This window comes from Typopeltis vanoorti, chromosome 13 (assembly GCF_054136105.1).
Source record: "Typopeltis vanoorti isolate ZY-2024b chromosome 13, IOZ_Tvanoo_1.0, whole genome shotgun sequence".
NCBI lineage: Eukaryota > Metazoa > Arthropoda > Arachnida > Uropygi > Thelyphonidae > Typopeltis > Typopeltis vanoorti.
This window is the reverse complement of record NC_143561.1, coordinates 22,811,154-22,827,261: the sequence shown is the minus strand read 5'-3', so window position 1 is coordinate 22,827,261 and position 16,108 is coordinate 22,811,154. Positions and strand designations below refer to the sequence as shown.

At 33.3% G+C, this 16,108-nt stretch overlaps 1 protein-coding gene across 2 annotated transcripts in view; it reads left to right on the top strand.

The window, feature by feature from the left end:
• Nucleotides 1–16,108, top strand: part of l(2)05287 (WD repeat-containing protein l(2)05287) — a 211,380-nt gene that overhangs the window by 153,920 nt on the left and 41,352 nt on the right. For both annotated transcript variants that reach the window (XM_090402934.1, XM_090402935.1), the window contains exons 14-15: nt 2,137–2,228; nt 9,925–10,017. In XM_090402934.1, the coding sequence (XP_090259060.1) occupies nt 2,137–2,228; nt 9,925–10,017 (185 nt within the window). The remainder of the gene's footprint in view (nt 1–2,136; nt 2,229–9,924; nt 10,018–16,108) is intronic.

Here is a 16,108-nt window from a genome sequence, read left to right as displayed (position 1 = left end):
ATTGATTGAAGATAATCTTGAATGGCATGCACTTTCAAGTAGTGACATGGGCAAATATCAAAATAGCAAATTGGACAAGGAGACCTATTTATGATCACCATCATAATTAAACTGGTTGATACTAGATACATCTAGTATTTCCATATTGTTCATCATAATGTAATTGGTTTTATTAAAAACTTCATTTGATGATCTTTAAGGTGTAAGGTGTCATTAACACTAAAAATAAGATATAAAGATTTGCTCCAGTGAGCAAGCACTTAAGCATGAATGAAAAATTATCAGCAATACTTTCCTGAAAAATGACTATATCAACAAAATTCTTCACAAGATAATACTTAAAAATAAAGGAGATTGCAATAAAATTCTAGTCATTCCATACATGAAAGGATTATTACAAAAAAAAAAAGAGAATAGCAGAATACCATACATATACAACCTTAACTCCACCTTGAAACATCCTGCAAAATTAAAAACCTGTTCAACTCTTCAAATTAAAAACCAGGGGAGAAGGATTCTCTTCTCCCCTGGCCCACCCTGGAGCATATTGTATTCCAGGGTTTCTCAAACTTTTCCTACTACAGAACACTTCACAAATCCTGAAATTTTAATGGAACACTTTGGTTAGAGTCGAGTATCATCGGTCTCTTATTCAATGTAAAGCTAAGCACACACTATTGCGGCAGCAGGCTGTATTGCATCGCAGAAATGTGACAGCACACATTACAGGCATGCCAAGCCGCAGCATATTGCATTGACCTTGCTTGTGACTGCACATTTCCTAGAATAGATACCTCCATACTTCACTCATGCTTGGAGGTGTCAACAACTGTGGGCGGTTGGGTCAAGGCCAGTGTGTGCACTGGCTTTAATAGCACAATCTGCATGCAAAGTGAGGAGTGCGTGATTTACAAACATACTTGAACTTGTTGCAGCATTTGAAACCATTCCAGGCTCGTATTAATTTTGATAAATTTTGACAGGAAATGCTGTCAAATGTTTGGGAAATGCTGCTATCTTCAGTGCACTTGTGGCCTCATAATAGACACCTGTTCATTACATCATACCAAAACCTGGTGTGAGTGAAAATTTAATGAGGCCTGTGAAATTCTAATCAACCACTCTAATCTCAACAGTAATGATAGTCTTAAAATCTCAAGAAGATGAATGGTACATATTTGACCCACTTATCCTTTTGTTCTAAGTCATTATAATTAGGACTGTAATATTCTAGGACTTTAGCCTTAATATATTAAACCACAACACTTATTTTAAATACTGATTAGGACACAACTATTGTTATATTAAAGGTTCATGTGAATTATTTGTTCTCTGGCCATGTAAAACAGGATACAGCTTTGTAGTTTTTTTTTTTCTTCTTTCTCTCATACTACTGGTCAGGCCAGTAGAATAACAGTTTACCAAATTAGTGTTACTTTGGTATACTGTTTGACTTGTAATGCAGCTTGCGTAGGTATATGTGTATATCCAGATGCTGACCTTAATATGAAGGTTGAAATGTCTGGAAATTAAAGTTATTACTCTTAACATGGTGGTAGTCTCCATATTTTTACCAGAAGTATTTTTCTTGTATATGTTAAGCATTAACAAACAATGCTTGCTTGTATTTAACTATATAGCTAAAGAAACATTGGAATTAAAGTTTTATTCCCTATGCATCCAAGTTCTGTTTTTGTATATAAGTATTGCATGGTACATGGTTATTTGCTTCCTTCCTAATTGCAACCAGTAAAGCTATCTTCGTTGGCTGGGTGGTTAGTGTATCTGCTCTCCAACAGACTGTGGGTTTGAATTCCACCATGGATATGGATGTGGAAACACCTAGTGTGAGGCTACTGCCCCAGTTATTTGGAAGCCTGAAGTGGCTTGAAAAAAAGTTTCATGTTTTGTTTCTAGAGCAGAGTTTCTGGGTTATGTAAAAAATAAATATACAAAAATATTTAAAATTAATAAAAATAGACAAAAATCTTGAGCTAATATTCTAAGGTTTACAACCTTTTTATAGGTAGAAGTCACATTTTCATCATATGTCATTATTGATTACTAATATTTAGACTGGACATTTCATATTTGTTATGCATAGTCTTTCCTTACACTTCAATATTATGTTTTCAGACAGGTGATATTTGGTTGTGAGTCATCTAGCCATATGCTTATTTGTTCAACAAGAACTTCAATCAGTATCTGGAATATTATGTCTTTGTCAGGTAAGCCAAACAGTGGTCCTAATTTTTTTCAATTTGTCAGAATATTTGCACTCTTGTTTATCAACAAGGTATTTGAAGTATTACTTTAACGAGCAGCATTTCATAAGTTAATAATGTCATTGTACTGTAATGTTCCCTTACTCTCTGTTGTAATTAAGTTGTGCCTCTTTAATAAGCATAAGGTTATTCATTATACTATACTAGTGTAAGATCAGGAGGATAGATGAAACTTGTTAATGTTAAGTTTGAATCATACTGTTTTTAGAAAATACATGGAGTAATGATTGTTCCAAAGATAGCGTGAAATAAATAGCAGCTAAGAAAGCTCAAAACTAAGCTTAGATGTCATCAACAGAAATCCAATACACGAAACTTAATTGCTTTCTAATGTACTTCATTAGAAAGTTATAACTTTAACGAGCAGCATTTCATAAGTTAATAATGTCATTGTACTGTAATGTTCCCTTACTCTCTGTTGTAATTAAGTTGTGCCTCTTTAATAAGCATAAGGTTATTCATTATACTATACTAGTGTAAGATCAGGAGGATAGATGAAACTTGTTAATGTTAAGTTTGAATCATACTGTTTTTAGAAAATACATGGAGTAATGATTGTTCCAAAGATAGCGTGAAATAAATAGCAGCTAAGAAAGCTCAAAACTAAGCTTAGATGTCATCAACAGAAATCCAATACACGAAACTTAATTGCTTTCTAATGTACTTCGAGTAGGTCAGCTATACTGGTGTCATTTGGTTGGAAATATCTGGGATTGAATCTTTGAGTGTTTTTGTTTTTTTTCAATCGAAGTTTGAAAAAATGTGGCCCATGAATAATGAAAATAAAGCCCATGAAAATACTACTCATGAATCACACGTGGAAATGATTTTTTTTTTTTTTTTTCCTGCAAATGAAGAGTAAACCAAATTTCATTTTTCAAAAATTTCTTCCCTATTATTTCTAATACAACATTTGGTAATTCTAAGTCATATAAACCAAAAGTATTTGATTATGGGCCTACAGTCTTACTTTTTTAATAAAAGTAATTAATATTTACTTCACTTTAAAATAACTTTGCACCCATTTGGATATGCCCCCTTTGTTACTAAGTTCTTAATTACAACTTCGTACAAACAGCATGATTATATTTCAAATGCTGTATAATGATGTGTTCTTATACTGCAATTATTTTAAACAAAACACAAACTTTTATACAAATAAAAAGAATTAAAGGTTATATTTCCATTAATAAATTTATTGTCATCAAATTCCTGACATATACTGTAGGGGGGTGTACATAATTTTGTGGTAGTACTACATGAAAAAATATTCTATCAACAATTTTCCTCCAGATTAGCCTGTTATATGATTGGAAGATCAGGAGGATAGATGATGTCAACATTCCAATATTATTAGATCATATATTTCTGTCTTCTAAGGCTCTTTTTCCTGCCATCCTGCAAAGAACACTTGTTTTAGCTAATCTTCCCTATCCAATTCTGTTTAACTGGCCATAACAAATGAGATTAACTCTGCTAACAATGTCGAGTTCTTTCCTAATAGCTTATTTTTAATATGATGCTACCATCTGTTAAGTTTCCTAATCTTTCTCAGGAGACTTTCATATCTCTGGTCTCCAGTCTTTTTATTTCTAACCCAGCTCTTTAGATCCATATTTTAAAATTAGTTTGATAACTGTCTTTTATACAGCTAGTTTAGTGGTTTGACTACTCTCTCTCTTATTCCATATTTGCCAACCTGGCTGGCTGAGTGGTTAGTGTATCCACTCTCCAGCCAAAAGCCTGTGGGTTCGAATCCCACTGTGGGCACGGATGTTTGTGATTGTCTGGGTGGCGAGCGATAGATGCCGTTGGTGTACTTGCAGTTCGTTGTGGTTGGTGGAAAGAGAGTTGAAAAGTAGGTTCCCTCCCTCGATGAATCTTGGACTTCCTGGCGGTGTCATGAAATAATAATAATGTAAATTCAGTTGACTTCCTACCATACCAGCTTTGCTAATTCTACTGTCTATTTCCAAGTTTAATTTGTCATCTTCACTAAAAATTGTACCTAAATAAATGCTAGTTTGAAATCCAGTGAAATATTTTACTTGTTCTGTAGGTTCTCCATTCAGTTGATGTTTTCAATGTTTCTGTGTATTTTCATTGGTCGTCTTTTTAATGCTGATTTTCGTACCAAATTTATTACAACAGCTATACAGTTTTGTTAGGGAATCCTCTAGACTTGTCCAGGATTTATTTAGGAATATAACATCTGCATAAAGAGCCGAGACCAACACCTCCAATCTTTATCAGGTTTGATATCGCTTTCCTTCATAATGTGATCCATATAGATGATGAATAACAGTGGAGATAACATACACCCTTGTTGCACACCTGGCTTAACATCAAACCATCTTCCTGTACCTCCTTCAATTCTAACTGCTGATTTACAACCCAAATAGAAACTGTGTATTGCTTGATATAATGTCTCATTTACACCATATAACTGGAGCATTTGGAAAAGCTTTCTTCTTGGTACCTCGTCATATGTCTTTTCCAGATCTACAAAACTTAAATACAGATCCTTGTTATATTCCCATGATTTCTCAATTATTTGTCTTAAAGTGAAAATCTGATACTGGCAACCTCTGTTTGCTGTGGACCCAGCTTCTTCTTCTTGAAGTTTCTTCTCCACAATTTTTCTTAGCTGTTTTGCAAGAATATTTGCATAAATCTTACCAGGAACAGTCAGTAGAAAAATTCCACCCACATTCAGCTTTATTCACTTTTTTATAGATGGTACTATGAGCATGCTACTCTGATCATCTGGAATTCAACCCTCTGACCAGGCCTTCTGAATTATGCAGTGTAGGCACTGTAAAACTTTTATACCTCTATATTTTAGCATATTTGGTCAAATATCATCTACTCTGGCTGATTTTCCATATTTCATGTTTGTGATACCTTTGTCTACTTGAAGTACAGATATATATTCCAGATGGCATCCTCTCGAGTGTTTTTTTTAATAAATTTATTTAACTATAAAAATTCTTTACTTAAATTATGTGATTCATAACTTATTTTAACAGTATTAACAACACCAAATGAACTAATTTATAAAAAAGATGTTTATTTACTGGCTTATATTTCGCTGGATTTCAAACTAGCATCTTCAGAACACAGCATGTTACAGTTTACATGTGATAATGAGTAAGCGAAACAATTCAAACTGTAATGGATAAAAGACCTAAAGTCCTAATTTGGTTCCCTGTAATGTTGTAAAAAAAAAAGTTTTATAACTATATATTAGTTGATCTTCAGATTAGTCTTCCAAATTTTTGGCAAATTAATGCAACCATACTTGTTCAGGTCAGGAGAATTTTTCATAGCCATGGCTAACTCTAAAAATCTTTCTGACCTGTAATGAATTTTAAATAGCACATTGGTCTTATTCCATCTAATTCTGTGTGAATGGGTGTCCAAGCAGTCCTGACTTGCCATAATAATGATAGCGAATATATTTTTTATGTTCTCTAAGGCAGGTGTGATCTCGCTGTCTGCCCATAGAAGGCCGAGTCACAAGAAACTTCATACACTCTAGGATATGCTAGGGGATGGAGTTTATCCTTAGAAGAGCAGATCAGAGTTGCTAATTTAACATGTAGTGTGAAGGCCATGTTTATTAGTACTTGGCTATCTTTCTGATATACCTCTGATCTTTTGTCCATTACAATTTGAATTGCTTCACTTACTCATTTTCATATGTATAACATGCTGTTTTGTGCTCTGATGATGCTGGTTTGAAATCCAGTGAAATATAAGCCAATTAATAAACATCTTTCTTATAAATTAGTTTGCTTTGTGTTAATACTGTTTAAAATAAGTTATGAATGATGTTCAACACCTAAGCTTGTTTATTAGATTAAATATGTAACTTTATATTAAATTTCTCTGGAAAATCTGATAGCCAGTTGTTGTGAATCTACAGAACATGCTTTCTGTGCATTATGTACCTATTTCTATGTATTCATGAAAGTTGGTCTATAAGCATTTGTGCTTGGAGAAAATCCAGAGTTATTCTAAATTGAGAGAGAAAAATCATGAATTTCAAAAATAATAGTATTTAAGATAAAAAAAAACCAAACAACTATTTTTTCTGGTGAAGTTAATTAAATTAAGGGGATAAAAATCCCTTATTATTTTACAGCCAGTATGTGAAACTCTGAGATCGAAAACTATGATCTAAGAGTTTCGTGCCGAAGAACTATTGGCGAATCCAAGCGTAAGTGAACACCTGGTAGTACAACACCAAGGCAACTGGACGAAAAGGTTGAAACCGGTCTGGGTAGTGACCTCTCCTCATAATGTAAGGCAGTATTACATCTCCTAGGAGCTGTGTTTTACATTATGAGAAAGTATCAAGGATAGTGAGTGAGCTTGCTCCACCCTTTGCTTCGAGTTGCCTTGATGTTGTACTACCAGCTGTTCACTTACGCTTGGATTTGCCGATAGTTCTTCGGCATTAAACTCTTAGATCGTTGTTTTTGATCTCAGAGTTTTGCATACTGGCTGTAAAATAATAAGGGATTTTTATCCCCTTAATTTAATAATAGTATTTGTTTACCATGTTTAAAGGAAAACCATACTGTTTGATTTGTGTTCAGATATAGCAGTAAATAAAGAACATATTAAGAGGTGTTGTACTTTTTTACAAAAACAATGTATATTTAAATTATACAGGAGAATGCTGGGTCACTTTAGTAAAGAATTTGAAAAAGTCTTGGATTCAAATGAATACATTTGAATCCAAGAAAATTTCAAGAGGCATCTATAATCACCTCATTTGCCATTTCTAAAAGAATAGCTAATGCAAAGAAATTATTCTCTGAGGGAAGTTTTAATTAAAAATTATGCTTTTGACATGGCTAAAGCTTTCGGTGAAGGTGACCTAGCTAAAAAGTTTGAAAGGGTTTCAAATTCTTTCATATAACTAGACAGTTGTATAGAAGAGATGGACAAATATGTTAGTGGAGAACTAGAAAAGGTGATTCAGGACTGTTACTTTTTTGTTGGCTTAGATTACTTTTAGATGTCTGATACTAGTCAAATGCTAATATTTATTGTAACATTAGATAACAACTTGAATTGTTCTGAGTAACTTTCAAATTTGGCTTCATTGCATGGTAAGTAAATCTACTATAACAGAATACGATAGTTTCAGCAAATGCACCACCATTGCAACTGAAAGCTAAATGTATGATGGGAAAATATTGCACTTGGTGGTTTGTTAAAGAGATGGAATCAAATCTCAAATGTTTCATTGCACCATACACCAAACATTATGTGGTTCTTTGCTGGGAATATCTAATACATTGGGAATGATAGTAGTGAAAATGAATTTAATTAGGGATAGAAGCTGTGTTCATACACATAGAAAATTAAAAACATATTTAGATTAACTTAATGTTGAATATGGTGACTTTCTGCAGACTCTACAGTCATTCAAAATCCATTGATTGAGTGCTGGAAAATGTTTAGTGAGATTTTTCAGTGCACATTTCCCCATGACTTTGGAAAGAACTTTATTGGAAGAAATAAAATGTGATACAGATCTAAGTCTCAGTGATGTCATTTTCCCTAGTTCATAGCTTTTCTAACTTGTATCAGGCTGCTTTTGAATGCACTAAATATTGCTCTGCAAGGGAAAAAACCAAAATACCTGCAATCAGTCACTAGTTTTTGTAACAAGTTGCCATTGTTAAAATCAAATCTAGAAGGAAACACTCACTTCGAATCTTGCAATGAGTTTTTTTTTTATTTTTTAAAATTAATTTATTTTTAAGAAATGACAGACAATATGTGCTGAAAGTGTTGATCTTAAAGTATTTGCTCCTCATCTTGGCGCTATTATTAAGAATTTTGATGACAGGTATAAGCAGTTTGAACTCATACAAGCAATTTACTGAATGCTGAAAGCACAAATCCTAATTATTAAATAGAATTATGTGAACTTCAAGTAGATAAATTTGAGTTCAATCAAAGACTGCAGTAGAACTGTTTCAGTTTTTATTTTTGAGAAATACCCAAACATAAAGAGATTTGGTATTAAAATTATTTCAGTGTATGCCTGCTCAAGGACATTTTCTGACATGAAATACAGAAAGTCAATACTGCAGCAGTATGCCTACTCTTGAATACTTCAACTTTCAGTGAAGCATCAAATTGGAGCTGCAACAACTTTTAGTGGAATTTAATTGTCCACAGTTAATCTCATTAATTTTTTTCAAATTTTAAATTTTAATTGTTCTAATATTAATTAAATTTAAAGGTTTAATAAAATACACAGGACATCTTTGTGTCTACATTTTATATATATTAAAAAAAAAAAAAATTGGCTGGGCATCTCTTTTAAAACCTTGGCTTTGGCTGTATAGAAACTTGTCAGTACTGATCTATATGGAATAAATTACAAAGAAAAGGAACATTAAATCTGATATCAAAATTGATTATGTTATTTTCAGCTCTTTACTTTATGTGGGTAATGTTCTACTCTTAAATAAATTCAGTACAAGTTTGCAGGATACCTTAAAAAAATGAATAACTGCTTTAACAAATTTATTACCATAAAAATAAGCAATAAGAAGACAGTCTTTGAAAATAGGCAGGAACATGGAAACCTTCAACTACATTCTTAATGGAGATCTTATACAAAAAGCATAATTCTTCAGTGTTTATAGCAAAATCTTTAGTTAAGATGGCAAATTAAATATGTTAATAGATAGTAGACTAAGCAAAGCTGGTAGTAGGGAGACAGTCGAATAAATTTATGTAGAATAACAGAAATTAGCCAAAACCCTAAACTAGCAGTATACAAGAAAGTGTATACTTTCTCAGTCTCATATTTATAAGTTAAAATTGTTCAAACCAGTTTTAACTTATGAATTTGAGAACTGAGTTAGAAATAAAATGGTCAAAGACTTGAAAATAAGACTTTGAGGAAGACTGAAATTTAGGTGCATTGATGCAGTAATTCATTAGAAGACCACAATATATGAACTGATCTGTATTATGGAATTAACATTGATTTATTGAAAATTGTTGATATGAAGTTAATGTAAATAATTATGTAGCCCCGTCTTGGTATGTATCCCTTGAGGGGTACATATTAGGAGTTTGATAATCCAAGCCCAGTGTAGCTAGGGATTTATCTGACTCATTAAATACACTTTGTATTTAAATTTTTACAAAAATTAAGTTGTTCATTTAATAGAAATATTTCAAACTTGTATTCTTATATGAACTTTATCCTTTGTGTATAAAAATCATTATTATATTAATAAAGATTTTATTTTATATACATTTGTTTTTTGCTGTATATTATATATACACATTTTTTTAAAACCCTAGACATGGTGCATTGTAGCCATTCATGGTAATGCTCCATTAAAAAAAAAAAAATTAGTCTCTGTGTAACTGGTGAACATTTCTCCATGCAAATTTTACTTTTGTGTACTTAAATTCTGAATTTCTACTGATAGCATCAGTAATGAGTTTAGTGTTTTGTACCTTATAGATTATTTTGCCTTGTGTGTGTTTGCATCGATGTGCTACAACACCTAGTCAAGATTATGAAGGATTTTCTTGAATCTTTTTTTGTTTTAAATTGCATTAATATTTTTTTCTTTCTTGTTTTTAATAGTTGTATGCAATGTTGAGATTGAGCCTGGTGTGCAGTATATGACACGTGACCCCTTTTCAAACATCACAGCTCTCTTTTCAAAGACTGGAGAATGTAAGTTGATATAAATTATGCCTGTGAACTTTATTATACTGTCATTTTTCAGCTGATTCTTCTTAGCAATCCAATTATGTAAAAGAAAAAGTAGATAGCACTAACATGTTCAGAATCATAATGCATTGTGATCAGGAATGACTTCTTCATCTTACTGGTGCAGATGAGCATTTTGAAATGAGAAAGAATTGAATTAACTTCTTTAAATTAGCATTTTTTTTACTATTTTACATTGTAAAATAATCACAGTGAGTCCTTATTTATTTTAAAATACAGCAATACCTTGCATAGTCTGGGTAATCGGTTCCACCGATATCCTGGACTGTTTGAAACCGGACTAATCGAGGAACTAAATACATACAAAAAATGATAATTGGTTTTCCAAAAAAAAAAATATTCTCCCTGTTTTCAATAAATAAAACGAGATTAATAAATTCAAATGTCTTTATCAAAAATAATTAAACAAAAAATACGTTTTTTCGTAATTCATTTTTTATTCTCTAAAAATTGCAATATCTATGTCTGCATTTTTCTTCTTTGGTTTTTTCTCTTCATACATTTCTTTATAGTGATGAATTGCATTGTTTATTGTTCAGCAAATTGTAAGGCTACGTTCAGTATCGGGATCAACTTCCATAATATGCTCTGACAAGGTTTCAACCATTCCAATAATTTTTGATAGTAGTTCAGCTGTTAATTCTCGTGCAGGTACTTCAACACAGTCATCGTTGTCTAAGTTGTCCACTCGTTGTTCATCCATGTTAATAAGTGTTTCATTATCCAGTTCATTAGTGTTCAATTCAATGCACTCAATTACGTTGACAGAATCTAACTCTTTGAAACCACATTGCTGTCCAATTTCCACTATGTTATTAGTGACTTCAGCAAAATGAGTTTCAAAAGCAATGAAATCATTTGTGCAATGTGGTATGATATGTTTCCATACTGCTCTCATATTGCTTGCCATTAATTCATGCCATGTTTCGCCTATATTTTCGATAACGTTTCTGATGTTGTAGCTCTTCCAAAATTTCCATTAAAGTAGGCACAAATAAGCGGCCTTAAATGTCGCAATGACACCGTGATCCATTGGTTGGATCACCAATGTCGTATTTGGTGGAAGAAAAGTTATTTGTACATTTTCATTTAAATCACAAAGACCAGTCGGATGACCGGGGGCATTATCTAAGATCAATAAAATCTTAAAATCTAATCCTTTTTCTCTGCAATAACGTTCTGTTGTAGGGCAAAAATAGTTGGTGAACTAATCTTCAAATAAAATGCTTGTGACCCATGCCTTTCTTTTTTGAATGCCACAACACTGGGAGATTATTTTTTGATACATTTTTAAGAGCTCTAGGATTTTCTGCATGGTACACAAGCATTGGATTTAATTTGAAATCCCCTGCTGCATTTCCACCTAATAACAGTGTGAGACAGTCTTTCGAAATTTTAAATCCAGGGCATGACTTTTCATTGGCTGCTATAAAAGTGCGTGGCGGCAACTTTTACCAGAATAATCCTGTTTTATCAATGTTAAATATTTGTATGATTTCACTCAATTCCTGCGGGTATCTTAACGCAGCCTCTTTATCTGCACTGGCAGATTTGCCAACAATACGAACATTGTGAATCTTTGCTTAAAACGAAAAAACCACCCACGACTTTCTGTAAAATTTTCGCTAGTTCCCTCACCTTTGTTTTCTATATCATCAGTAAGTTTTAAAAGAGGTATACCGTGAGTAGACATATCGATACAAAATTAATAACAGAAAAAACTTACGTACAAAGATTATTTAATAGTATAATTTTCGCCTGTGTGTCACAGGCATCTTCAGTACATTAAGCTCAAATTAAACAATAACTGACAATTCCAAAAAGTGCCACCTAAGTAGCTGGTATAAGATAACTAAAAAAGGTCAATAAATTTCCTATAAAAAAAAAAAAATAAATAAAATAAAAAATCAATACAATAAAAAGTTAGGAAAGATTAGCTGATTTGCAAAGTACCATCTCCCATACAGGGGATAGACGTAAGCCGTCAGATCTGTTTAAGTTAGGAGAATGAAGTAGAGTTTCACATGTTTCTTTATAAAGGCGTTCCATGAGAAACTGACTTTTGTGAAGAACTCTTGTCTTTCTCCAATGAACTCTGTGTCTAGTGAAGATGGCACATTCTGCAAGTCCAGACTTTCAGGTTTAAAGTATTCAATATAAGATTGGTGTTCTTCTAGCCGAATAGAGGCAGATCTTCCTGTTTGTCCGAAATTAGATAATCCACAAGAGCACGGAATCTGGTAGACACCTGGATGATTAAGATGTGGAAGCTTGTCCTTAGGAGAAGTGAGAAAGGTGGAGATTTTTCTAAACGGTCGAAAGGCAACAAAAATATTCAGTGGTTTTAAAACTTTTGCTATACGTTCACTGCTGTTGCCTTGTACATAAGGGATAGTAATGCACGTTATTTCTTCTGTGTTTGAAGAGGAAGACATATTAAAACTTCTTTTAATGCAGCACTTATAACCATTAGATATAAAGGAAGAAGTTATATATTGTAGTTCTTTCTGTAAAAGATAGTCTGAAGAACAAAAGGAGTAGGCCCGATGAACCAGTGTTTTAATAGTTCCTGCCTTTTGACCGGGATGGTGATGAGATTCTGCATGGATATAATGGCCTGTGTGAGTCTTCTTTCTATAAACTGAGAAATGTAGGTTACCATCTGGTTGGCAAAGAATTAGAAGATCTAAAAAGGCTAACTACTTATTTCATTCTACTTCTGAGGTAAACTTGATCCTAGGATGAAATGCGTTTAACTTAATGAGAAATTATTGAAGTTCATCCGAAGAGCCATTCCATACAGCAAAAATGTCATCGACATATCTGAACCAATGAGTAGGTCTGGGAGAAATGTTGTCAAAGATACGTTGTTCAAAATGTTCCATAAAGAAATTGGAAATCTGATAAGGGGAAGGCTCCTAGGAGCTAAGCACATTATCCTAGGTCCTGATGAGACCTCAAAAAAGGTTGAAACCGGTCTGGGTAGTGACCTTCTCTCATAATGTAGAACAGTAATACAGCTCCTAGGAGCTAAGTTCACATTATGGGTAAATATCAAGAATAGTGATCGGAGCTTGCTCCACCTTAGACATGAGTTGCCTCAGCTTGCACTACCTTAAGGGTCAGTTGCTGCAGTATCCAGGTATTTGCTTACGCTTGGAATCGCCGAACTTTATATAGTTTCTACTATATTCGGCATGAAACTCTTTGAGTTTCTTATTCGGCTAAGAAACGATATGGGATGTAATATCCCTTAACTCAAACTGCTAAGAAAAATTTTCACTTAAGACTGTTAGTTGAGAAATTGTGGGAATATAATATATTTAAGTTTTTGTAGTTTTGTAGATCTGGAAAAGGCATATGACAGAGTGCCAAGAGGCAAGCTCTTCTGAACACTACATTTATATGGTGTAAATGAGACATTATATCAACCAGTACTGAGTCTTTATTTGAGTTGTAGGTGAGCAGTTAGAATTGAAAAAGGTACAGGAAGATGGTTTGATGTGAAATCAGGTATGAGACAAGGATATACATTATTTCCTCTGTTGTTCATTATCTATATGGATCACGTTGTGAAAGGAAAGTGGTGTCAAACCTGATACCAAAATTGGAGATGTTAATATCAGCCTGTTTAATTTATGCAGATGATATTATACTTCTAAATGAATCCGGCATGAATCTGTAAGATTCTGCAAGGAATCTTACAGACTAAATCGTATAGCTGTTGTAATAAATTTGGGATGAAAATCAGCATTAAAAATACAATGAAAATAGGCAGAAACATTGAAAATATGAATTGGATCCTGAATGGAGAACCTATATGGCAAATTAAAAATGGAAATAGACAACTGAATTGGCAAAGGTGGTATGGTAGGAAGTCAACTGAATAAATTTGTGTGGAATAAGAGAGAAAGTAGTCAAAAGTGGAGACATTTGAGAAGACATTTTTAATGGAGATATTTGAAAAGAATGCCCTAAATTTCTCCCTATGTTTGCAATTTGGCTGCATGGCCAGGACACCTTACACTTTCCTTTCCCATTTGAACCATTGACATTCAAGGATTCAATTCATGACAGAAATGGAAAGTAACAACAGTCTGTCCTTCCTTGCAAGACAACTAAATGGATCTCTAACCTTCACAGTCTACAGAAAACACACACACACACACACACACACACACACACACACACACACACACACACACACACACACACACACACACACACACACACACACACACACACACACAGTGTATAGGTAGATATACCCACCAACAGTCACATCATTAGCCCCCCCAACAATTTGGGACTATAAAAACCTTGGTCCACTGGGCAAAATTAATTTGCTCAGATAATAATGCACTCAACAAGCCACATAAAAACACTTTTTTGGCCAAATGGCTACACCTCCCACCAAATACAAAGAATTTTAACACCATGTACATACACAAGATCCTCTCCCCTCCCAAACATAGATTACAGCAAATATATCACCATCTCCTATATTTGTGGCATCTCAAACGTTTTATCAAATTTTATCACGGCATCTCAAATTTTATTATATGTAGATACTGCATGGATTAACTTAATTTTGTATATATATATATTGTTTATTAATTTCTCTTTCTATTTATTAATACCTTCTGTACTGTAACCCTGCTATGGTGCAGTATGATCTCCTTGCACACCAATAAACCATAAATCAACCAACCAGCCTTCTGCAGTAAAATAGCAAAGAAGGAGTCTTTGTTTAGAAAGAATAAGAAGCAATTTTATTTTTTATTGTATTAGATCAGTGGGTTGCTGTTGTTTAAAAAAAAAAAAAAAAAAAAAAAAAAACGAGATGGATTAAAATGAAGACAAACTGCAGTACTTTTTTATGCAGTATGTGTTTTTTTGTAATGGCCGTTAAAAATTAGATTTGAAGAGCTGTCAGTATTTCTATTTACAGATTTGAATGCCCTTAATTTCTGTGAGCAGATAACTTGTGCTCAAAGGATTCACAATCGTGTTGCTTGCAGCAAAAAATCTGATATAACAGCTTTTGTGACTCTCCTTCTCTCACTTCAGAAGGTTATAACATGTGTAATGCTTTGGTATTTTGGGTGGGCTGACTGTTATATGCTTCCAAAAGCTAGCTGCCAAACATAAAACTTTTTCAACTCACTTCAGGCTACCAATAAGTCGAGTGGTGGTGTCTCGCATTGGGCATTGAAATTAGTCTAATAGTGAAATAGTTTGTGGTCATATAAACAAATAATTACAAGTTTTACGAACTAAATGATAAAATGTAGTTTTGTTTGTTTGGTTTAATTTAAAAGTAGAGTGAAACAGTCAGTGTATATTTTCTTTTCCCATATCTCAGATGGTAATGTCTTTTGATCAGAAAGACCTGGGTTTGGATCCTGTCTAGGATGCAAAAATCTTTTATAAATAGATTTTAAATTCATGGTGACAGCCAGTCTTGTATTGGAGGTGGCAAAATTTTTGATCATGGAAACTGAAGTTTTCATACCGCAAGACAGAAAATCCAGACAGAGAATATTCACTCACAGTTGATGGGTATAAAACAGGTTCTGCTGATAGGATTAACCTAACAATAATTAGCCAAGTTACTGAGCTGTGGCAGACCATTAAGCTGAACATGCAAAGAGGCAAAAGATATTATATAAATCAAGTGGATATTAAATCCGGTATTATTTCAAAGCCGAATGCAGAAATTATGAAAGTTTTTCGTATGAAATTTGACAAGATAGCTTATGGGAATCCATTTGCTGGCATTTATGAGTTGCCCTAGCATGGACCTTATAGAAGACATGATTGCTACCCCAAGTGTTCATATATTCCCCTTCTATTTGTCCATTTTGATAAGGTTTCACTAGCCTGACAGCTGTTTCAAACTGGTTAGTTCTCCTCAGAGACCAGGCAGAAACCTTAAGAGAGCAAAAATTCTCTTTAAGTACTAAGGAACTCGAAGTGTTGGAGAGGCTTATTTTTCGTAAACGAACTTTTGGTTGGTGCGTAAAGTATTTAC